At 58.7% G+C, this 21,296-nt stretch overlaps 3 protein-coding genes and 2 long non-coding RNA genes across 7 annotated transcripts; 3 read left to right on the forward strand and 2 right to left on the reverse strand.

The window, feature by feature from the left end:
* The first annotated feature begins 274 nt into the window (after window positions 1-274).
* Window positions 275-4,160, forward strand: CXCL16 (C-X-C motif chemokine ligand 16). The gene is made up of 6 exons (XM_036066192.2): window positions 275-570; window positions 890-1,028; window positions 1,282-1,364; window positions 2,697-3,113; window positions 3,540-3,609; window positions 3,863-4,160. Exons 1-5 carry the CDS (start codon window positions 462-464, stop codon window positions 3,584-3,586), a joined length of 795 nt encoding a protein of 264 aa, XP_035922085.1. The 5' UTR covers window positions 275-461; the 3' UTR covers window positions 3,587-3,609; window positions 3,863-4,160.
* Window positions 4,097-5,749, reverse strand: MED11 (mediator complex subunit 11). Of its 2 annotated transcripts, XM_036066199.2 has the most exons (3): window positions 5,532-5,745; window positions 5,286-5,416; window positions 4,097-4,629 (listed from the first exon to the last, which is right to left on the reverse strand). In XM_036066199.2, the coding sequence occupies exons 1-3, from the start codon at window positions 5,614-5,616 to the stop codon at window positions 4,492-4,494; spliced, it is 354 nt and encodes a 117-aa protein (XP_035922092.1). In that variant the 5' UTR covers window positions 5,617-5,745; the 3' UTR covers window positions 4,097-4,491. The 2 variants fall into 2 exon arrangements, with proteins under 2 accessions (XP_035922092.1, XP_077923936.1); XM_078067810.1 differs by having other exon boundaries at window positions 5,286-5,749.
* A 17-nt stretch (window positions 5,750-5,766) lies between these two features.
* LOC118519045 (uncharacterized) lies at window positions 5,767-7,951 on the forward strand. Its single transcript, XR_004908973.2, has 2 exons — window positions 5,767-6,046; window positions 7,390-7,951. It is a non-coding gene; the product is annotated as an uncharacterized LOC118519045 (long non-coding RNA).
* Window positions 7,952-12,038: 4,087 nt separating this feature from the next.
* ARRB2 (arrestin beta 2) lies at window positions 12,039-19,968 on the reverse strand. Of its 2 annotated transcripts, none has more exons than XM_036066190.2 (15): window positions 19,822-19,967; window positions 17,036-17,066; window positions 16,313-16,373; window positions 16,156-16,200; window positions 15,761-15,957; window positions 15,418-15,477; window positions 14,986-15,053; window positions 14,718-14,853; window positions 14,403-14,487; window positions 14,148-14,220; window positions 13,746-13,883; window positions 13,088-13,171; window positions 12,926-13,005; window positions 12,762-12,816; window positions 12,039-12,518 (listed from the first exon to the last, which is right to left on the reverse strand). In XM_036066190.2, the coding sequence occupies exons 1-15, from the start codon at window positions 19,842-19,844 to the stop codon at window positions 12,425-12,427; spliced, it is 1,230 nt and encodes a 409-aa protein (XP_035922083.2). In that variant the 5' UTR covers window positions 19,845-19,967; the 3' UTR covers window positions 12,039-12,424. The 2 variants fall into 2 exon arrangements, with proteins under 2 accessions (XP_035922083.2, XP_035922084.2); XM_036066191.2 differs by having other exon boundaries at window positions 12,424-12,518; window positions 14,396-14,487; window positions 19,822-19,968.
* LOC118519044 (uncharacterized) lies at window positions 15,049-18,037 on the forward strand. Its single transcript, XR_004908972.2, has 2 exons — window positions 15,049-15,241; window positions 17,440-18,037. It is a non-coding gene; the product is annotated as an uncharacterized LOC118519044 (long non-coding RNA).
* Window positions 19,969-21,296: the final 1,328 nt, after the last annotated feature.

Below are 21,296 nucleotides of genomic sequence, written 5' to 3' on the forward strand. Positions count from 1 at the left end.
CCGGCGCCCGGCGGGGAAGCGAAAGCGCCGAGGGGGTGGAAGGAGCCGTGCGGCCGCGCCTGCGAGTCCTCGGGGCCGCGGCCTGACCTGGGGACGGCCGGACGGCGTCCCGGAGCCGGGCTGAGTCAGTCGGTCCGCCGCCCGCGCCGCGCGCCCCGCCCAGCAGCCGCGCTCGCGTTTCGCTTTGCGGGCACCTTCCCGGCCGTCTCCTCTCGGCGCGGGGGCGCGGGGGGCGCGGGGGGCGCGGGGGCGCGGAGCCCCGCCTCCGGGGCTTTCCCCGCGGCGGCGGGCGGCGGACGCGCGCGGGCCCGCAGTACCGACCGCGCTGTCGGTTCGGACGCTGCGAGCGCGGGAGGAGGGCGCCGCCGGCTCGCGCTGCACCCCCCCAGCCCACCCCACACCCCGGCCGGGACTCGCCGCCGACGGCCGCGGCTGCCCGGCATTCCCGCGGGCCCGGGACGATGGCGCTGGACGCGGCGCTCCGGTCCCGCCTGGCCCCCGGGATGAGCCGGCCCCGGCGCGCCCCGTTCCTCGCGCTCCTCTTCCTGCTGGTGCAGCTGCCTCCGCCAGGTTCGTCCGGGGCCGCGCTGGCCCCCGGGTCCCCGAGTCCGCGGACGGGATGGGGGCGGCGCGGGGCACGGGGGCGCCGAGGGCCGCGGGGTTGTGTTGAGTAAGTGGCGAGCCGGGGTCCCCGTGCAGCCGGGGCGGGGCACAGGCTGGGGGACACCCGGGTCCGGGCCGTGTTCGGGACGTGTTTGGGGGTGTGACGTGGGGGTTGGGCCCGGGGTCAGATCGGATCGAAGGGAGAGGCGCAGTACCAGCGGGGGGAGCCCTTTGGGCGGGAACCCTGCGCTGACCACCTGTGTCTCCCCCCGCCCCCACACCCCAGGCGATGGCAACGAGGGCAGCGCCATCGGGAGTTGTTACTGCCACAAAAGGATTCCTTCCGGCCCTCCTCCGGCAGCGGAGCTCATGGCACATCTCCGAAAACACCTGAGAGCCTACGATCGCTGTATTTCCTACGTCAGGTAGTCTCACCGAGCCCTGGGAGCGCAACGCCTCTGGGGGCCTCCGGGACCCTCGCGGCTCCACCTGGAACTCCCGGGGGGACCTAGCCCGCTCCCAGGATTCCGTTCGCCCCGTACTTCTCCATACCTTGCTTTCCCTTTCCCACATACCTGGGCATTTCCCAGTCTGTGCAGACAGGGCTCACTGGCTCTCGGCAGTGACTTCACATCTTTGGAACGAGGAAAGAGCTGAGACCGCTTTCTTCCTTCCTAGGTTCCAGCTACGCGCCCGGAGTGTGTGTGGGGGCAGCAAAGATTCGTGGGTTCAACAGTTGATGAGCTGCTTTGATCGCAAAGGTACGGCTTCCCCCTCCTCCCTGGGGTCTGTCTCCAGGGCAGCGGTCTGCCCCTCACAATCTGCTTTGCCTCTGTCCCCTCCCCATGACACCTCGCGTTCCTATTGTACCTGGTGCCAGCCACAGTTCCTTAGACCCCAATTCACCCAATGTCGCTAACCATCGCTGTCCTGATTTTTGCCAGTTCCTCTTGTGCTCTTACTTACTTTTTTTCTTGAAAGCAAGGCACTACTTTTGTTTTCCAGTATTTTACTATGGAAATTTAAAGACTTACACAAAAGTTGAAAGAATTGTTCAGGGAACATCTATAGGCCCACCACCTAGATTCTACGTTATTTGGCTTTTATATATTTGTATTTCACGTCTTTTATGTGCTAGGTACAAAATACAGCAAATGTAACTTATATTTTACAATAGCAAGTTTTACAGCGTGTTAACTATATTTGCTTTAGTCCACGCCCATTTGTCTATCCTATCTGTCATCAATGCACCTTATTGTTTTTAAAAGATTTTGAGAGAGAAAAGAGTGCAGGAGCAGGGGTCGGGGGGTGGGGGAAGAGGGGCAGAGGGAGGAGCAGACTCCCAGCTGAGCAGGGAGCCCGAAAGGGGGCTCCATCCCAGGACCCTGAGATCAGGACCTGAGCTGAAGGCAGATGCTTCCCGGACTGAGCCACCCAGGCGCCCCCACCTTATTTTTGTGATGCATTTCCAAGTTAGCTTCAGGCATGACCACACTTCATCCCCAAGCATGTCAGCATGTGCATTATTGAGCTCAATACTTTATTGTGCTTTTCGTCTTTTGAGGTAAAATTTACATACAATAAGACGAATAAATTGTTATGTGTACACATGCCACTTTTAAAAAACTTAACTAGCAGCTTGTCCTAAAGCAATAACGTCTGTGAAGTCACAAAGCTGATGCGCCGGCTGTATTTTTCTCCTAAAATAAATACACAAAAGGTTCTAACCTGTCGCAGCAGAAATTGTCTGGTGTAGCTTCCGGGGCGCACAGACTGCCCTGTGGGCTAGAGACCTACACGCAGGCTTTCCCTTAATCCTCTTAGCTACTGTGGCCCTTGGTAGGAAAATCCTCCCTGCTCCAGAGCTGGAAGAAAGGCGTCCCAGGGAGGCCAAGAGACAAGGGACAAGGTCGCGGGGCGACCGCCCCCCCCCGTAGCAGAGCCAGGCTTCCAACCCAGGTCTCTCCATCTCCCCGTTCAGGAGGCCTGCCCTTCCCAGTGCTTCCCTGTTGCGGTCTGCCCTCTTCTTGGACTGCTTCTTCACTTGGCCCCCTCATCTCATAGCCGTGATTCCTTACTTCTCGCCTCTCCAGAATGTGGATATGCTAACTCTGGCAGTGCGGCCCCCCAGGAGCACTTACCTCCTCCCAGCACCCAGGTTCCTGAGCCCACAGAAAGGGCACCTTCAGACATGGGCTCCCCTGCTCAGACGTACCCGCCACCCGCCTCGCAGTCTACTGCGCAGCCCACGCTTCCAGCCGGGGCACGGTCCTTGGACAAAAAGCTCACCCGTGCCAATGAAATCACTACATCCACCGAGGGCCGCAGTCTGGCGGCTGGGCCTGAGGCTGGGGAAAGGCAGAAGCAGCTGGAAGAAAGAGTGGGGCCTTCCGCGGTGACCTCAGTCATGGTGCCCGTCCTGTCCCTCCTGACCATCATCTTCATTCTCACCATCGTTCTCCTGTATGTGCTGTGCCAGAGGATGGCCCATTCGCAGCTGCAGTCTCCAGGTAAGCGGGGCCTCCGGGCCCCTCTCCCGGGGACTCGGAGCTTCCTTGGCAGGGATCCTGCCCCAGGCAGACAGATATGCAGGCTGTCTGCACCGCGGACCATAGGCCATGAGGAGAGTCAGCTAGAGACATTTACAGAATAGGGAGGGAGGGAAGGAAGCCGTCACAGGCCCAGGGACCAGTGCTTGACCTTCAGAGCCAGGCAGGGCTTGGAGCAACATAAGATGGCAGCTAGAGCAGGCTAGGGGGAGATGAACCTGTGGTGGGAGGTGGGGGCCATTCATTTAATTCACAGATCTTTACTGAGCACCTACTCTGTACTAGGTTGTATGGGTGATGTTTGGGGGTCTAATTCCCCAGCTCAAGCCATTCCCCCAACTTTCCTTAATCTTAGAGCTGATATCTTAATTTCCTTATCTTTTCCAGATTTGCAGCTTCCTTACATACCCGTGGCATCAGACTCCAACGCCTGAGCTGAGAGTGGAAACCCATAAGGGTAGACGCTGTGATTTATTCAGCCCCATATGCCGTAATTAACATATTAGAATAATCTCTAGCACCTAATTGGCACTCCATAGCTATTTGATGTTTAATATACAAACATCCGGCCACTGCCCTCTTGTAGACCCTTCCTGGGTTTTTTTCCTATGCTATAATGTGAAATCTACCTTTTACTGTAACACCCTAGACAAATTATGTGTTTAATTACTAAAGATTATTTTTATAATTATTGACTCTTCTTTCTGCAGACATCGGCCTCATGCCCTTGCCCCCTTACCATGGTTCCTGGCTTCAGCCCCTCCGCTCGGGGTCCCACCGCCCCCTTGTCCCAGTCTGTCTTCACACACCGGCTGTTCCTGCCCCGACTCCCCACTGCAGGCCTGGGCCCTCCCCCTCTTCCTCCCTCCTCAGTAGGCACCATGCGGTTTGGTTTTATTTCCTCAATCCCCGTATCACCCACATATGTTCCAGTGAGTCTGAGCTTCTTGTTTTCATTGCTGTTGTTTTTATTATTAAAACCCCTAGTTCTTCTTTTATCTCTTTCAATGGGAAGAAGAATGTGTCTTCATTGGTCCAGTCTGCAGAAGCCCGGGGTAGGGACACGGGGTGTTTGAGAAAGTGTGCTGGGTGTCTGAATCTCTGTCTGAGCTTGTCAGCACTTTCGTGGTGTGCACCTGCTGGAAGGGCCAGGGCATCGTCGCGGGCCGGCTTGATCTCCAAGTGTCTCCGTCCCCACCTTCTGCCCCTTTGTCCTCAGATACTCTGCCCAGCAGGGCCGGTATGTGGCAGCCCCGACTTCCCACGCTGCAGGTCTCTGGGTTTTGTCCCGGGTGCCATGTGGTGGCCTTCCTCCAAGTTCTCGCTCTGCCTGGTCGGCCTAGTTTTCCAGCAACTGCTCACAGATTCGGGCCACATCGCTGAGCTTGAGGCGAGCGTAGTCCACCCGCTTCAGGGCCATCTGACAGTCCTTCCTCGAAGAGTAGCTGGAGCCCTCGTGGGGCTGCCCCGTGGCCACCTGCAGGACATTCGCATGGATCAGTGACCCACCCCTTCCCTTACCCAGCTCCCCAACCCAGAGAGCGTCAGGTCTCTTGTCTCGTTTCTTCCCTGAATGTGAAGCCGTTCGGGCACATGGGAGGTGGCTGGGTGACCCAGGGTAAGTCACTGAACTTGTTAACTCACCTGTAAAATGTGGGTACGCCTAACTACCTCCTAGAGCTGTTGCAGGATTAGATAAAGCAGTGTCTGGCACGTTGTAAAAACTTAATGAAGGGTGCTGTTGTAAGAGACCCGAGAACCCTCTCAACCCTGTCCCTTTTCTCGGGGCGTTGCCGCTTCGGGCCCCCGAGGTCAGGTCAAGTTTCTGAGTGCACAGGCTTGCGGCTTTGGCACGGGTCACCAGTCCTTTCCCAGGACTTCCCCGCCAGCGGCTCACGGGATGCGCGCCAGCGAAGCCGGCAAGGCCGCCTTTAATATCTTCCCTCCGGAGAGATAAGCCGACCCTGGAAGGGAGGGTTCTGCAAAGGTGTCCCCGCCGGCCCCAAGGCCCAAAGCCCCAAAGCCCCGTCCCGAAGGATGCCGCAGGCCAGGCAGGGCGGGGCGGAGCGCGGGGGCGGGGCGGGGGGCGGAGGGCGGGGCGGGGCGGGGCGCAGCACCTGCCGCCGCACGCACCTGGGTGAGGTAGCGGATCTGAGCCGACAGCTCCGCCTCCACGTGCTGCACCGACGCCGTGAAGGCCGCCGCCTGCCGGTCCAGGAGCCGCTCGTTGGTTTTTTCCTTGGACAGTTCCAGGATCACAGTACCTGCGGGGGCGAAGAGAGGGCCGGGGCTGGCCGGGGAGGGTCGGGGCTGCCCCCGCGGGCACCTGGGGTCCCCCCCACCGCCGCGAGCGCAAGTGCCGGCCGCTGGGTCCCGAACCTGCATTCTGGAGAATGGCGCCGATTTCCCGTTCGATATCCTCCAGGGCGCGGAGCCTCTCGTTCGCCAAGCTGTAGGTAGCCATCGCCGCTCTGGGGAGCGCCGCCCCCCAAATCCACGGAGTTTTTCTCCCTCCGCGAAACGCGTCGCTTGAGCCCGGAAGCGGCTGTCGGCTTGCGCCTGCGTAGGGCGCGCTCGGGGCTGCGACTACAATTCCCAGGATGCTCGGCGCCGCCTGGCCTGGTGAACTACAACTCCCAGGGTATCGAGCGCCTGCCCCGGTCTGCGCCGCCGCCGCCCCCTCGCGACCACCTGTGGGAAGAGGCGGTAGTGAAGCGTTGGAGGTCGGTCAGCCCCGCGCGCCTCCGCGACGCGCCCGGGGGCTCGATTTGATGTCTTCTACGAGAAGTGCCCGCGCGGCTGCGGGTGCTGGGTGAGGGTGATGGGAGCCCTGGGGTGCTCCGCCTGCCCGCCCCGCTCCGCCGTCCGTCGGGGCCCGGGGACGGGCGGCCTCGGTGAGTGTTACATTGTTCGTCCCGGGCGGGAGCCCCGCGGACACCCAGGCTTAGCAGCGTGTTCCCCGGGGCTGGCTCCTTGCGGCCTTCCCCCCTTCCCTTTCTGGCCGCCGGTCACGCGGCCGGGGCTGGGGATGCGGCACGAATGGGATGGGCTCTCGGCTGACAGCGACGTCGACGTTTGCCCCGAGGCGTGCGCAGGGTGCACCTGCGGGAGCCCGGAGAGAGGGTTCTGGGGGGGCAGCGCTGCTGGAGCCGAGTCTTGCGGGTTAACCAGGGGGACGAGAGGCTGCAGCGGAAAAGGGGAGCGGCGCAGGCAAGGGCGTGGGGCCGGGGAGGGGGGGCCCGGCGCCGCCCAAGTACCACCGGGGATTCAAGTTTGAGCGGAGCGAGTGCGGCGTGGCGGCGGCGAGGCTGGAGTGGGAGCCAGATCGGGAAAAGGCTTGCAAGCTGAGTACTTTGGACCTTGTTCTGAAAGCCCTTGAAGGATCTTCAAGAAGTGTGTTATGGCCAGGTTTACCTTCTTTGGAAAGGTCAATCTGGACAGCCCCTGGAAGGTGGGGAATGAAGCTACTTGGCACAGGCTTAGCAAATGAATGGAGACTTTCAGTTCGGCTTAGGGACCTGGCATTTAACTTCACTCCTTTTTAAAATCCTAATCAAAGAACAACAAGGGGATTTTATTAAGGGGTCGAGAGAGAGAGAGGGGAATCAATAGCAAAACTTTAGATAGAAGCTGGAAGACAGAAGAGTAAGTGGTGACTGATATAGTAGTGAAGCGGTAATGAAGCCAGCCGTGGAGAAAGCTTAAAAGCAACTTGATTTCCTCTTAAATTAGTGGCATCATGTACACTGGGGTGTAGGTGATACTAAAATGAGGAGGATTATTTGAAGTAGTTAGACCCCCCTGCCCCCCAGATCTTCTCCTTTAATGCATACATCAGTGCAACCACTCAATCCCGACCCATCAGATTGCTGGAGGTTTCTTTGTTGAAGATGGAAAACAGAGGGTCTTTGGTGTGAAAGGCCCACCCAGGGCACAGTTGTATTGAAAACAGAGATTAGGGGTGCCTGGCTGGCTCAGTTGGAAGGGTGTGTGGCTCTTGATCTCCGGGTCGTGAGTTTGAGCCCCACATTGGGTGTAGAGATTATTTAAATGGATACATAAATTTAAAAAAACAACAACACAACAACTTAAAAAACAAAGAAAACAGGGATTAAATGAAAGTTTATTTACTGAGTTGTTCCAATCTGGAATTCTGTACTCCAGCTGTGCTAGGATGAAGGCTAAAAATGCAACAATTCAACAACATAGAACTTAATTTTTTCCCCCCATGAAACAGCCCAGCACGGGTAATTCAGCATGCTGCACAGATCATCCGGAGATCAAGACGAGCAGGGCAACTCTGCCATCCTGTAGGGTCTTGTACTCCGACGTGTGGTCTGGAGGCCAGCAGCGCTGACATTACCTAGGAGCTCGCTAGACCTGCAAAATCGCAGGCCCCGCACACATCTTCCGGATCGGTATCTGGGTTTGAAGTTCCGCAGGTGATCTGAATGCACAGTAACCTCTGAGGGACACCGCTCTGGGGCAGCGCCGTGTGCCCTGTCGAGACTGGCTTGCTGCCTGCCTGCGTCATAGCTGGCAGCGAGGGGGAGGAGGAAACCTGGGGGAGGCAGACCCTGGCTCAGAGGTCTGACTAGGAAGTAGCCCAGATAATTCCTACTCACATTCCACTGAATAAACAGTCGTATGGTCTCACCCAACTCCGGGGTTCTGGGAAATCCAGTCCTTACCTAGGTGGCCAGCTTCTGTCCTCACAGCACGGAGGAGGAGATTTTAGGGGAGACGTGGACTCTCACAACAGCCAAAACGAAGATGGAATAAAGACATTTTGATATGTCCAGAGGTGGCAAATTTTTCTGCCGAGTTCCCTTTGTCAGGAGGTTATTAGATGTAGACCCAGAAGAGAAAGCTGTGGGATCCAGAGACTGAGTAAGGCTTCGGTGGTGCAGAGAGGTGAACAAGAACATGGGGTGAAGGGAGATGCAGGGTGACAGGCATGAAGAACATCGAGATCGGAATGGAGCAGATCTTAGAAGGCTTCTCTTCACGGAGATGGAAGAGAGGAACATCTGCTTCGTTTGGAACGTATTGAGTGCATATATAGACTTTCCGAGGAGAGTATAGGGCAAAATTAGGGATGAACTCAGAGAATAAACAGGTTCTTAAAATGACAGTAATTCAGGGAAGACCACTTGGCGCTAGAAGAGAAAGGTCATCAGGATGACTCTGGATAACTTACACGTAGGCTTGAAAGTATAAATATTGAATATTGATCTAACCTCCATTGATACCATTCTCTTGGGAGTATGGGATGCCGGGGGCAGGAGGGAAAGTATTCTGCTGTGGGGGAGAGGGGCAGAAGGGAGCTCAGTCTTCACCTCGTATAGCAGGACGCCAGAGATGCTTAAGACGAAAATCAGAAAGTAGCAAAGTGAGCAGGTTGTTTGGGAATATGGAGGTCAATACCAGAAGGAACATCTGAAGGAGGTGAAGGTAGCTGCCTCTGAGGAGAAGGGAGTTGGAGAGGGGTGGGGTATGGGCCTTGTGATTGTGTCCGACCCCTTACACCGTGTGCATATATGACTTTGAAAATAACAACACACTAAAAGCGAGTGGTAGAGAGGAAACGAGTAGAGATTTATTTCATGTGGAAGAGACCTGGGTGTGGAGGAGTGTCTTCTCTTTGGTCTCCTTCCTTCCTCGAGTGGAAGAGACTTGCGTGGGTTTATGCACCATGGAGGAAGAACCAGTGGAGAGAGGCAGAGGTCGAAGAGAGGCGGGTGGTGGGATGAATCGGGGTCTCAGAGGAGGTGGGAGGGGAGAGATCTGAGCACAGGTGGAGGGACGAGCTTTGAACGGGAGGAGGCGGCTTGACCTTGGTTGTAGAGAGAATTGGGATCCATGTTGGTGTTTGTGGGTAGGAGGTGGGAAGTTGAAATCATTCGTCCCTCGCAGCCTCATCTCTGTGAAAAACAGGAAGGTTTGCAAGGTGGTGAGGGAGGTGGCCAGGAAGATGGCGAGGGACAAAGGCTCATCAGGAATTGAGGGCCCAGCTGAGGTTAGAGACCCTTTAGGGGCAACGGCCCCAAATGTATACCCAACGCCCAGTGTTGACAGCTAGGATGTGTTAAAAATTACTTGTTGAATGAACAAATATGTCCAGTTGTGTGATTTTTCTGTGGTGGCGCTTGCTCACCCAGTCAGGTGGGGCCGGCAGGGTGGTGGTGGGACGGAGCCCAGGCTGGGGTCTGAGAGCAGGTGTTTGAAAGGAGGAGCAGTTGAGCTAGAGGATGGGATTGCAGTGGGCAAGGTGGGCTCCGAGTTCAGTCTGGAAAGAAAGGCGCCAAAATGCCAGGGAACAGATGGGCCAAGAGCTTGGCCACACACACACACACACACACACACACACACAAAACAAACCAAGAAGCCATTAAAAAAGTGATTATGATTGTGTACCGTAAAATTTAAAAAGTGAATTATTAAAAATATCAGGAGCAAAATGCTTTGCAACTAGGGGGGTGCTGCACAACACTGTGGATGTATTAAATGCCACTGACCAGTTTCAAATGGTTCATTTTACGTTATATGAATTTTTCCTCTGTGAAAACACCAAAACAAAAAACAAAAAAAACCCAAAAATCACCCCCAAAAATACAAACCTAGAAAGAAATTCAGAAGACAATGACAGACCGGGAAAAATATTTGCAAAATATATGACAAAGGGCTCATTTTTTTAGTATATAAAGAGCCCTTAGAGTACATTAAAAAAAAAAAAAGTACCCAAATAAATGAGGTTTTATCCTCACTCATAATCAAACAAATGCAAATTAAAACTCAGATGATACCATATTTCACCTGCTTTATTGGCGGGATCCTAAAGATGCTCACGGTCTTTGACTCAGCAAGTCTGCTTTTAAGAATTTGTTTTACAGGGGCTCCTGGGTGGCTCAGTCGGTTAAGCGTCTGCCTTCGGCTCAGGTCATGATCTCAGGGTCCTGGGATCGAGCCCCACATCGGGCTCCCTGCTCAGCGGGGAGTCTGCTTCTCCCTCTGCCCCTGCCCCTACTCACACTCATACTCTCTCTCTCTCAATAAATAAATAAAATCCTTAAAAAAAAAAAAAAAGAATTTGTCCCACAGATCTAGTTCCTGTGTGCAAAAAAGACCTGTCTTCGGGGATAATGATTGTACTGGTGTTTGCATTAGCGAAAGAGCGGACCTCCTTCACGTCTCTCGGCAGGAGACTGGTAAAAATAAATGCCATCCAGGGAATGCAAAGTCATGCAGCTCATTGAAAGAATAAGGAAGTTCGGTATGTGTCGATACAGAAAAGAATGCACCATTAAGGGGAAAAGCATGGTATAGGAGAGTGGACATAGCATGCTAGTATCTATTCAAAATAAGGGGGAAATATACTCGTACAGATATGCCTGAGTCCAACCAGTATCTTTGGAAGAAGAACGGGATTGGTGCTAGTGGTCGCCTCTGGGAATGAGAAATGGGAGGCTGGGGATCAGGGGCAGGAGGGAGCCTTCTTTTCACTGTTGTATACGGTTTGGATTTTTTTTTCTTTCCACCATGTGCATGTTTTACCTTCTTAAAAACATTAAAAACTTTATGAAAAGCTAAAAAAAAAAAAGACATCGTTTCTCAAATTGTGTGCTAATTCAAGATCCAGATGCGTGGATTCTTCCTGGGACCTGCTGGATCAGAATCCAGGAAGGTAGAGCCTGGGACGGTGTGTCTTTATCTTGCCCCCTCCTCGGCGGGGGGGGGGGGGGGCGGTTCTGATTCACCTGAAAACCTGCTGAGCTCCGTGGGCCGAGAGCTCAGCCATCAAGGAGCAGGCTCACGGGAATCAGAAGGATACCGGCAGTCATCCGTGTGGCAAAGACCAGGTTGTGTGGGGTAGGGGCAAGCAAGGTCCCTGGCATTTTGGCAGCACTTAAATCCGTGGGTAAACAGCGGTCTAATTAGATGTCAGGCGCCAGAGACCGAAGGCCCCCTCGGCCCCATCTGGAACTACTTTGCCTTGCTGTCTCTGCCCCGTTCCTGCCTTCACACGTGGTGCTGCCATCACCCAGAAGGTTCCAACCCGTTCCTCATCTGCCAGTTCTCTGCTCCAAGGTCCCTCCCTCCGGGGACATCTTCCCCAAACCCCAGCCTAGGTCAGCACTCCCTGACATGCGTTCTCCTTGCCCCTGGACTTCTCCTTTGGAGCACAGATACCGTCATGAGGTCACTAGGGAATGATTTAATGGTGGCTTTGGTCACCGCGATGTCCCTCCACGATGCCCGGCACATGATAGGGACTCCAGGGCGGGCTGCTCACGGAGGGAACGAATGAGACTTACGAGACGCAGGAGACGAAATCTGGGTGACAGGAGTGGGAGTGCGGGGAGGGGGGCGAGCCGGGTCCGTGGAGGGTCGCTCCCACCCCGTAGCCCAGTGTCCGGGAGTGCCTGGTGAACGCCCGAGAAGCCGCGGTGGGACCTTGCTTCTGGGACTTGCCCGTACAGGCGTGACTCCCTGTGGCCCCACGGAACGTCGCGTGCCTTCTGTCCCAGGAGGGCCGCCGCCGGGCTCCCACCAAGCCAAGCGCCCGGCCACAGCAGGTCACCACCCGGTCATGTGTGTCCGCGGCGAGAGGGAAGAGCCGGCCGGCCTACGGGGAAGTGAGTGGCTGTTTCCCCCGTAAATGCGTCAGCGGACTGTGGCTTTACCCAAACTCTACCCTGGAGCTTGGACCGAGCACATCAAGTTCCACTGTTTACCTTGGAGCGCACGACAGCCCAGTGGTTGGGACATTGATTGACCACCTTTGGGCCCGGCGAGCTGGCTGGCCGGGTGCTCAGCCCCCAGAGGACGGTCCCGGATGGGCACCCGTCTGCCCCTTCATCCCCGCACAGAAGACACAGACACTCCTGCCTATTAAAAGGTTTAATTTCTTCTTTATGCTCAGAAACAAAGAAGTGGCCTTGCCCCCCCCCCCCAGAAGAGGGTCTCCTCTCGAAGGAAAGGGAAGCTGTTGGTGTGAGGTTGAATGCGGGGGTTCCTTCTCCCCAGTTTCCCTACTGTCTTTTCAGCAACCCCCTCGCAAAATTTAGGTTTGAACACAGCTTGCCACCCTCAGGGGGGTTTGGGGAGGGGCACAGCTGGAGTCCAAAGAGTAATGCCCACGTTCTACAAGAGATGGGTCCAGTGCGTGTCTGGGGGCGACTGGCAAGGGGGGGAGGGGAGAAGAGGGGCCGGGGGCTGCGGAGTGGAGAGGCGGGGGCCCTCCCTCCCCCAGCAGCGCCCACCCCCTCCTCCTAGCAGAACTGGTCCTCGTAGTCCTCGTCCTTCATCCCCTTCAGCCGAAGCCGGGCGAAGTCCTCGAACACGATGTCATCGTCCGTGGCGTAGCTTGACGGTGGAGAGGGGGGGTGAGGTGTGGGCTCCAGACCCTCATCCCGGCCCCCCGCTCCCCTCCCAGACACAGGGGTGTCAAGAGCAGCATCGGGACTGGGCGCAGCCTCGGGAGGAAGGCTACGCCGTGGGCATTCGGTGCTTCAGCCCTCCGTGCCCGGGGGCGAGGGCAGATTCGGGGGCTGCAGGAGTCTCTGCCCACAGAGGTCAACGGTCGGAGGCGGGGGAGGAGTCTCTTACTTGGTATCAAATTCAATGAGGTTGGTGTCCACAGGGGCATCTGTGTCAGGAGCAGCTGAGGCGAGGAGAGGGGGTGGTGGGTGGGTGCTGGACGCACCAGCCTGTCTCCCCTGGCCTGGCCTCACACCGTCTCGCGGGGGGCTTGGGGTGGGTGCTGCACTCACCTGTCTGGGGCCTGGGGAGGGTGATGTGGTCGTGCGGCTTGGGGTGCATAAGAACAAAAGGCAGCTCCACAGAGACGTCCCTGCGGGGGGGGGCAGCATGAAGGGCCAACAGCGCCGCACCCGGAGGAGGCCCCCGCGCCCCACGTTGCCCCGCACGCTCACCCGCCGCGAGACACCACCAGCTTCACTTTGACCCTGTAGGACACCAGGATGCCCAGCACCTCCTTGTTGGCGCCCTCCTTCACGCTGCAACGAGGCGGGAGCTAGACCACGGCCCAGCCCTGGGGCTCCCATGAGGTTCTGGGGACCACATCCCGGGGCAGTGGCCTCCAGCAGCATAGGCTGTGCTGTCCTCACGGCCCAGCACCCCGCAGCACCGCTCTGCATGGACCCCGCCTGTGGCTTCTCCTGTCTCGTGGTAGAGGCCGTCGTCCTTGTGATCCGCCAGCCCGGCACCGTCTTGCTCCCACGCGTCCTCGCAGAGACCGGGCCGGGGCCGCCTCTGCGCCTGCAGGTCCCTCCACCCGGAGCGCTCCTTGTGTGGCCGCGTCGCCCACTTACTCTGGGTCCCTCCTCAGAACTCAGGCCCGGGGGGTGCCTCCCCCGCCGGCCTCTTTAAAGTGCACACACGCTGCCCGCCCCCGGGTCACCCCTCCCTTCTCTGCCTCGCTTCTTCTCCACACTCGTCACTCGGCATGCTGTGCCTTTCACTGTCGATCTGTCTGTCCTCCCCCTCTAGAATCTCTGGTCCGTTCTGGCCCCGATGGCGCCCTGGCGCCTAGGACAGAGCCCCCCACGCCCCCACCCAGCCCGTGCTCACATGGTGCTGGAAGCCAGGTTGGTGTCCTCGTGCTTGAGCTTCCCGTCCAGGGCAAGACCTCGCTTCTCCCGGTTGTCGCTGAGCAGCGGGGTGATGGTGTACACCTTGCAGAACGTGGAGCTGGGGGACACCTGATCGCTGGGGAGCGGGGACAGGAGAACAAGGCTCGGGGGGGCGGGCTGGTGAGGAGCTCGCTCCTGCCCCCAGCGGCTTCTGCCCCGCCGCTAGCCTGGCTCCGTTTGGGTCCCCAGGTAACAAGCCGCTCAAGAAAATGAGCAGCTCAGAGTCAGCGGCCCGTGCAAGGGATGCCCTTGGAGGTGGGGACGGGTCAATGCCCGCCTCACATTCACCCAGGGCTGCTCCTCTGCCCCGAGGTGGGCACCGGGCTGTTGTGTTACTCACTCTTGTTCGATCTGAGCCACAGGACACTTGTACTGGGCAGTGCTGAAGAGGCAGATGTCCGCATATTGTCTCACTGTGGGGTGGGTGGGGTGGGGTCAAGCGGCGTGCTGGGAGCGCAGGCTGCCCCCCCCGGGGCTGTGTCACATTCTGGGGTGGCCTCCCGCACTGGGGGGTGTCCCTGGGCTGAGATCACACCAGGAGCCACGTGGGCAGCAAGTCCCGCCCCCAAGACCCCTTCTGTCCCCCACCTCCTACCAGAGACTTTGATCTTCTTGATGGTCTTGGTGGAGTTGTTGGTGACGTGGACGTTGACATTGAGGGGCTCCCCGTGGTAGTAGAGCTTTCGAGGGGAGGGGGTCAAGTTAACGCAATCTGTTTGCCCTGGTCCCATTATTAGCGTCCCCCCTCCCCCCACGCAGACCGGAGGCTTGGTCTCCCTCTAAACCCAAGCCCACGCCCACGCCCAGCTGAGGCGGCCTTCTTTAAAAACACTGTCCTGGCAGGTGGCTTCAGCCCTCCCCCCAGGGTCCCTCTGCACGGGGACACCTGCGTCACCCTCCTGCACCCCACCTCCTTGTCCAGGGAAGCCTCAAGGTGCAAGGACCGGTCGGACATGAGGAAGTGGCGTGTGGTTTCTGCTGAAGGCTGGGGGCCGGGTTTCTCTGGGGCAAATTGCACCTTTCGGATCACCAGATGCACAGAGTTCCTGGGGGTGGGGAGGAGGGGTGGGAGGGGCCGGTCCTCAGACACCCGGACCCCCACCACCGCCTTCCCTGGGCCTGGGGCTCCAGGGAGTGGGGGGGGACGGTCACAGCACAGGGGAGCTTGCTTCCCTCACCTTTTGTGGCTTTTCTCTTCTAGTGATTTCGCACAGAAGGCTCGAATCTCAAAGTCTACTCCACAGGCCTCGGGAGGAGAAAAGGTCACATCTTACACAAGGGCCCTGACACCCACGCCCTTCCTTCCCTCTCCCCTCGCCTTCGTCAGGGACTCTTGCCCCATCGTGGTCTGCTGTGAGCAGTGCAGGGCCTGGGGCTTCGTCCTCTGCCTCCCAAAGACCCAGTACCTGGCAGAGCGTCGGTCCTGTCCGCAAGGTGAGCCCCTATACTCACCCGTGAGTGCCCAGAGTCACCCGTGAACAGATAAACCATATTTCCACTGGGGGCATGTCCCATCTGGCTTCTCCCTGACAGCCCCCCTCTCAGTGTGTCCCAGGCTCCTAATGGAGCCCGTTCTGTCCCCTGAGCCCTCGGACCCATTCCCGCTGTACCTTCCCCGTGTCCTCGGGGCCTGGCTGCAGGGTGACGGAGCAGGGCAGATTCTGGGGGATCTGTGGGGAGGCAAGGAGAGGCTTCAGTTCTTCCAGAGAGCCCCCAACTCTTTCTCCCAATTCCCACTAAGAGGCTGGAGAAGTCCCGGGAGGTGAGAGAGGAAGAAGGAAGGGGCCCCAGGGAGGAGGCAGAGACAAGGGTGACCCTGCAGGTGGGGGGGGGGTGGTCTAGGGCTTCCTCCTCACTGTTGCTTCCAGATCTGCCCGGAACAGGTGCCTCAGCCCCCCTCCCCCAACTCAGTCCCAGACCCCTTGCCCTGCAGAGGGTGAGGGGCGTCCTCACTGTGAAGAAGAAGGGGTGGGCATGCCGGCCCAGCTTCCTCAACAGCCGGTCCTGCAGGCGGGTGGGGGGCCGCGGTGGGTTGGGTACGGGGGGGAAGGCCTGGTAGTTGGCGATGAACAGGTCTTTGCGGAAGGACAAGCCCAGCACGTCCAGGTCCTCGCGGCCATAGCGGAAGGCGCAGGTGAGGGTCACAAACACTGCGCGGGAGGGCAAGGTGGGGCAGTCAGGAGCCCCTCCGGCCCCAGCCCCCCAGTCCCCAGCAGCATCCAACCTGCCTGAACCCGACTTCCCTCTTTGTCTTGGCCCTCTGTCTCTCTGGGGTCCGTGTCAGTGCCAGCCCGCCCCACTGGGCCACCCTGACCTCCCCTGGGCGCCCCCCACACTCAGGCCAGTACCTTTGCGGTCCTTCAAGTAGTCAGGGTCCACGAGCACCACACCATCTGGGAAAGGGACACACGAGTTCACTTCCTGTCAGGGCCTCGCCTCCATCCCTGGGCCCAGGAACCTCTCCCCATCTTGGGGGCCTCAGCAGTACTTTCTGGGCACACTTACCTACGGGGTCCACTTTGTCCAGGTGGTCTACAAAGTCCCGCTTGCCCAAGTACACGGTGAGCTGAGGATACGGAAGGGGCACATGGAAGATGGGGCAGGAGGGTGCGGGGCATCAGAGCCCTTCAGAGTGATTGTCCCGCCCCTGGTCTTTCCCAGGCTGGGGTAGCCCCGGGGTTCCTCCCAGCAGGGTCAGAAGCGGAGAGTGGTGGGGTTTCCCAGATTACCCACCCTTGAAGCTTTTCGCACCTCTGCCCACAAGTCAGGCAAGTGTGTGTATGAGTGTCTGTGGGGCGGGGTGGGGTGGGGTGGTGGTGGGGAGAGGGCTTGGGGAGGACTCGCGCCCCCCCACCCCCAGCCAGTTAGAGAACAGGGTGTGGTCTCACTGGCTCCCCTCAAGGGGCTCTGGGACACACAGGCCACAGCCTGGGGGCTGCTGACTGTTCCCAGCCCAGGAACCCTGGGCTGGCTCCCAAGAGGGGTATAGCCTAGGGCTTCTGGCTCCTCCCCCTTCATCTTGCCTAGGGACCCGGACCTGTGCCCACCCAGCCCAGTGTCTGGCTCAGGTTGAGCGGCCTTTGCGGCAAGGGGCTTCAGGAGGGAAGGAAGTCGGCTCTTAGCTGTCACAGGAAGTGGGGAGCTAGGGGTTGGGGATCGGCTAGGGGCAGGCTGGGCCTTGCAGGGGCCCAGAGAGGGCTGGGAGGAGAAGCAGCATGGGAGACTCACCTTGCAGTTAGGGCTCGACTTCTTGAAGACCCTAATAAAACAGAAGGGGAAACCCCACTCCCTCAGACCACGCGGCAGGGACCCCCCCACCAGCCCGAGAAACCAGAGCTCACCCGGGACTCTGCCTGCAGGCTCTGGGGTTTTGCCAACTCTACCCCTCCCACTTCTTCCCAGAAGGAGGGCAACCACAGGTCCTTGATATTCCCATTCCCAATGCAGCGGTGGTGCCCCCCCCCCACCTTCCACCCTCACTAGGTCCCCTCCTCCTGTGGCAATGGCCCCTGGTTGCCACAGGAAACACCCGGGCTCTTCCCAGAGCACTTGCCCTAGGGGGGTCCGAATGGGCAGGTTGTAGGAGCCTCTGTCTAAGACCGAACCCTCTCTCCATTGTCTCCCATCTCTAGCTCCAAAGACAGCTGGACTACCCAGAAGGGCAACGGCCCTGGCTTTGGCCCCTAAAATGGATTCTACTTATAGGCACTACTCAAGGGTGACCCGACTCCATGAACCTCCAACTGTCCCCATCCCTGATCTCAGCAGCCTCAAAGCCTATTTGTTTTTGAAGGCCAAGCTCAGGTATCACCACCCTTAGAAAACAGACCCAGCCCGGACCCCGGTTACTCCTTTTTTGGGGGGGGGTTCCTGTCACACTAGCCTATGTTTCACTGGTGGTGTGATGGCACGGGCCGTGAGCTGTATTCAGTTATAGGCTCGCCCAGCACGGCGCCGGCCCTACGAGAGACGATCATGCCGGCTGACGTCGGTCGGGAGAATGCTCCACGCTCCGCACTGTTTCAAGGGCTTCGTGTGTGTTATCTCACTTAATACTCTTAGCGACCCAGCATTCCCAATCTACAGGTGAGGGAACCGAGGCACGGGGACTGAAGGATTTAGCCTAAGGCCCCAGCGGGTGTAACTGGTGGGACTCAGATGAACAGAGGCACTCTGGCTCTGAGCCCATGCTCTTCATCACTAAACCGTTATACTCTCCTGTCTCTGCAATTGGCATGAAATTTGTTGAATTGCAGGGGATTCGCTCCCCTGAGCTGAGACAGTCTAAGCCTGGACTCTACCCACTGCTGAGAGCCTAAGTAGGTGTCTGGTGATTCCTATGCTCTGGTCGCTTGCAGGTCTGACCTTCCTCAACCCAATCCACTCTGCCTCAGCAGCGATCCCTGGGAAAGGTCCTCGGCTAGTAGAAACTGAAGTCCTGCCGACCGACCCATCCTTCCTCCAGCACCCCCCGCCCCCCAGTTTTGCTCTAACAACTTCACTTGCCACTTCTTCCTAGAAGGTCAGACTGTCCAAAGGCCATAAAGCAAAGGGTACGGTGGCCCCCAGGTATCCCCATCCAATAAAGGAGAGTAGACACTGGTATGGTGGCAGCTAGAATAAGCACCCAACCTGGGGGCGGACAGCTATGGCATCATCCAGCTCCCCCTCCCCTTCGCTTCGTTTTCCTCTTTGTCCCAGGGTTTCCTCCTATTAGGGAGAAAGCCATCAGACTGTGGTTTTGGGGTAATGGCCCTGGAGCACCTGCAGGGCCACCTGCCCTTGGGAGGCGACGCTAGGGAGCAAGGTACGCTTGCTTGTACGCTAAGGCTGGCCAAGGAGGCAGAGTGTGGGGGTGCCCAGAGGTGCCCAGTGAGGGGGCCAGCGACAGCAGATGTGCTCTCCATTTCCTGTGGCCCAGAATTAGATGGGGGTGGCAGGAATTGTGCCAAGTCAACAGCCCCCCTCTGGTCCATCCATCCTCCTCCCTGAACCACAGAACGGAAACTGGGGGCCTCCCTCGAGTCAGCGACTTCCCCTTTCTCTGGGGGTGTTTAAGCCCTAATCCAGGACACCAGTCCGCCCTCCGATCATCTCTCTGATACGACTCAACTTGGTGCTCAGAAGCCTGGGTTCTCCTCCTCTATGGGTGGGGAGCCGTGGGGCTGAAATGATAATGTTTTGCAGCACAAGTGGTGTCTTGGGACCAGGGCCCCATTCCTGATCCCGTCTGGATAGAGGCATACAGCCCCAATCTTTTCCTCTTTTGCTCCTGCTCCCCAGGGACTCGGGCATTCACCCACTATCCCCTCGGGGGTGTTGGCCCACAACAGGAAGTGGATTTTGCTAGAGACCAAAAAAGAGAACTCGGGGTATCAGTGGAAGGAAGGAGCCTCGATTGCACAGAAAACATCCGGGGAGTGGATGGCGTGCCCAGGGCAGATACTGCCCCCCCTCACCTCTGGGAAGAGGGGTAAGGCCCAGAAGCGGGGAGGGTCGTCACGCACTCTGCTCCCCCAAGATGAGGCTGTTGCTCCTAGCAACCTGGGGGAAGGCAGAAGTTTGGAAGCAGAGCCACCTGGCCCTCGGGACAGCCCGACTGCCTGTGGGGTACTGGACAGGAGGCTCTCCCGCAGCTCGGCACGAGTCTGGGGGTGGGTGGAGAATCCCCTCCCGGCACCCAGCCTTCCCATACCCGACCCCTCGGGGCCGGCCACCTGCGCCTCCTTCCTCCGCCCCTGCATCGCAGCCTGCACCGGAGAACCCAGTCGTCCGGCCCCCACATCCCTGCGAGAACCCAGACGCCGGTTTCCCGATCCCCTTCAGCCCTCGCTTTCTGCAAGGGCCCTGGCATGCGTCCCCCTCATTATCCTCGAGGACCTAGGCGTGCGGCCCCAGATGGCTGCCCCCTAGGGACCCAGGCGTCCGGCCCCCGGTGTCCTTGTCCCGGGACCGTCCCGGCACCCGCCCCGCGCCGCCGCCCACGTCCCGCCGCGTGGCCCCACCTCCCTTACCTGGTGCCCGGTTTCTCCCCCATGGTGCGCGCGCCCGCCGCCCGCCGCCCGCCCGGTTCGCGGCTCGCTCGCAGCCTCCCAGCCTGCTGCCAGGTCCCTGCTCCTCCCCGCGCCACTGCGCACGCGCGCCCTCCGCTCTTTCTCCTCTCCCCCGCCCCTCCGGCCCCCCTGCGATCCCGGGGAACCGCGGCCAGATGCGTCAGCCCGGACCGCGCGCGCCGCGCCGCCGCCCGCCCTCTCGGCGCAGACACGCGCGGTGATTGGCTCCGCCCCCGCGCCCGCCCCGCCGCGGCCCCGCCCCGCCGCTCCCGAGGGGTCCCTCCGGCGCGCGCGGTCCCCTGTCCCCGCTCTGCCCGCCCCTCTCTCCGCCCCTCCGCGCCCCCGTAGGAACCGATTGGGCCCCCCGGAACGAAGGCGCCCGCCTGCCGGGAGGTGAGAGCCCCGTGATTGGCTCCCTGCGCCCCGGACGCCGCGGGGGTCCCCTCCCCTTTGTTTGCTTTCTCAGTGGCCGTGGAGGCGAGGGAGGCGGTGGGGGCGGAGGAAGGAGCTCCGGCACAGTCTGGGAAGATGGATGAGGGGAGGCACACGTGGGTGAGCGGCTCCAGTTGCGTGATGCTGTGCTTCGGGGCGCGCCGCTCACCCCAGTACTCGCAGCCTTCTTTGGCCCTCCCTCGCCTCTTTATTGTGGTGTGTCAGCTCCCTCTGGTGTCTGTCTTTCGTCTTCCACAGGGTTACTCTGCCTGGTTTCTCGGACTACCCATCCCTTCCATCTACTCGCATCACAGCCAGCATCCATCCATGTATCCATCCAAGCATCCATGCCTCCATCCATGCATCCGTCCATGCATCCATGCATCCATGCACCCATCCATCTATCCATGCATCCATGCATCCATGCATCCATGCATCCGTCCATGCATGCATGCATCCATCCATACATCCATGCATCCATGCATCCATGCCTATTTCGTGCCAGTCACTGTGCTGGACAATGGATTCACATGGCCCCTGCTTTCCTAGCACAGTTCAGGAGACACAGAAACAGGTATTATGATCCCAAGAATACTATAATGGAAGTATGACTCAGAAGACAAAGCGACTACCAGCGCTTGACTGGGGCAGGGGTGGAGGGAGGTGACGCTGTCCAGAGGAGACATTTGAGGACAATCTTTCTGAAAGGTGGGCAGACGCTGAGAAAGGGTGTTGCAAAGACAGATAAAGGCAAGGTACGTCCTCTTCTGAAGAAGTGTTCGTGGGGTTCCACCGCAGGAGAGATGAGGTGGAGGAGGAGGACTGGAACAGAGTGTGAAGGATTCTGTATAGCAGGTGAAAGAACAAGACCGAGGTCTTCCCTGGAGGAGGACACTTGGATCCAGTACTGGCTTTTTTTAAGCGAAAGACTGGCACGATGAGATTTCTCCTTCAGGAAGATAATTCTGGGCAATGTGGAGGGTGCAGAGAGTGGGGCAAAGTTG

This window comes from Halichoerus grypus, chromosome 2 (genome assembly GCF_964656455.1).
Source record: "Halichoerus grypus chromosome 2, mHalGry1.hap1.1, whole genome shotgun sequence".
Taxonomy (NCBI): domain Eukaryota; kingdom Metazoa; phylum Chordata; class Mammalia; order Carnivora; family Phocidae; genus Halichoerus; species Halichoerus grypus.

What these genes read in the sequence shown, in the direction of transcription:
- CXCL16 (XM_036066192.2), top strand. Translation starts at nt 462, where the DNA reads ATGGCGCTGGACGCGGCGCTCCGGTCCCGCCTGGCCCCCGGGATGAGC. An exon ending in GAGCTGCTTTGATCGCAAAG is followed by an intron (nt 1,365 to 2,696) that starts GTACGGCTTCCC and finishes TCGCCTCTCCAG; the next exon opens with AATGTGGATATGCTAACTCT. An exon ending in TTCGCAGCTGCAGTCTCCAG is followed by an intron (nt 3,114 to 3,539) that starts GTAAGCGGGGCC and finishes TATCTTTTCCAG; the next exon opens with ATTTGCAGCTTCCTTACATA.
- MED11 (XM_078067810.1), bottom strand. Translation starts at nt 5,537, where the DNA reads ATGCAGGTTCGGGACCCAGCGGCCGGCACTTGCGCTCGCGGCGGTGGG. An exon ending in AGATCCGCTACCTCACCCAG is followed by an intron (nt 4,630 to 5,285) that starts GTGCGTGCGGCG and finishes AATGTCCTGCAG; the next exon opens with GTGGCCACGGGGCAGCCCCA.
- ARRB2 (XM_036066190.2), bottom strand. Translation starts at nt 19,844, where the DNA reads ATGGGGGAGAAACCGGGCACCAG. An exon ending in CTACTTGAAGGACCGCAAAG is followed by an intron (nt 15,958 to 16,155) that starts GTACTGGCCTGA and finishes CCTCCCGCGCAG; the next exon opens with TGTTTGTGACCCTCACCTGC. An exon ending in CTCATTGAATTTGATACCAA is followed by an intron (nt 12,519 to 12,761) that starts GTAAGAGACTCC and finishes TCCACCGTCAAG; the next exon opens with CTACGCCACGGACGATGACA.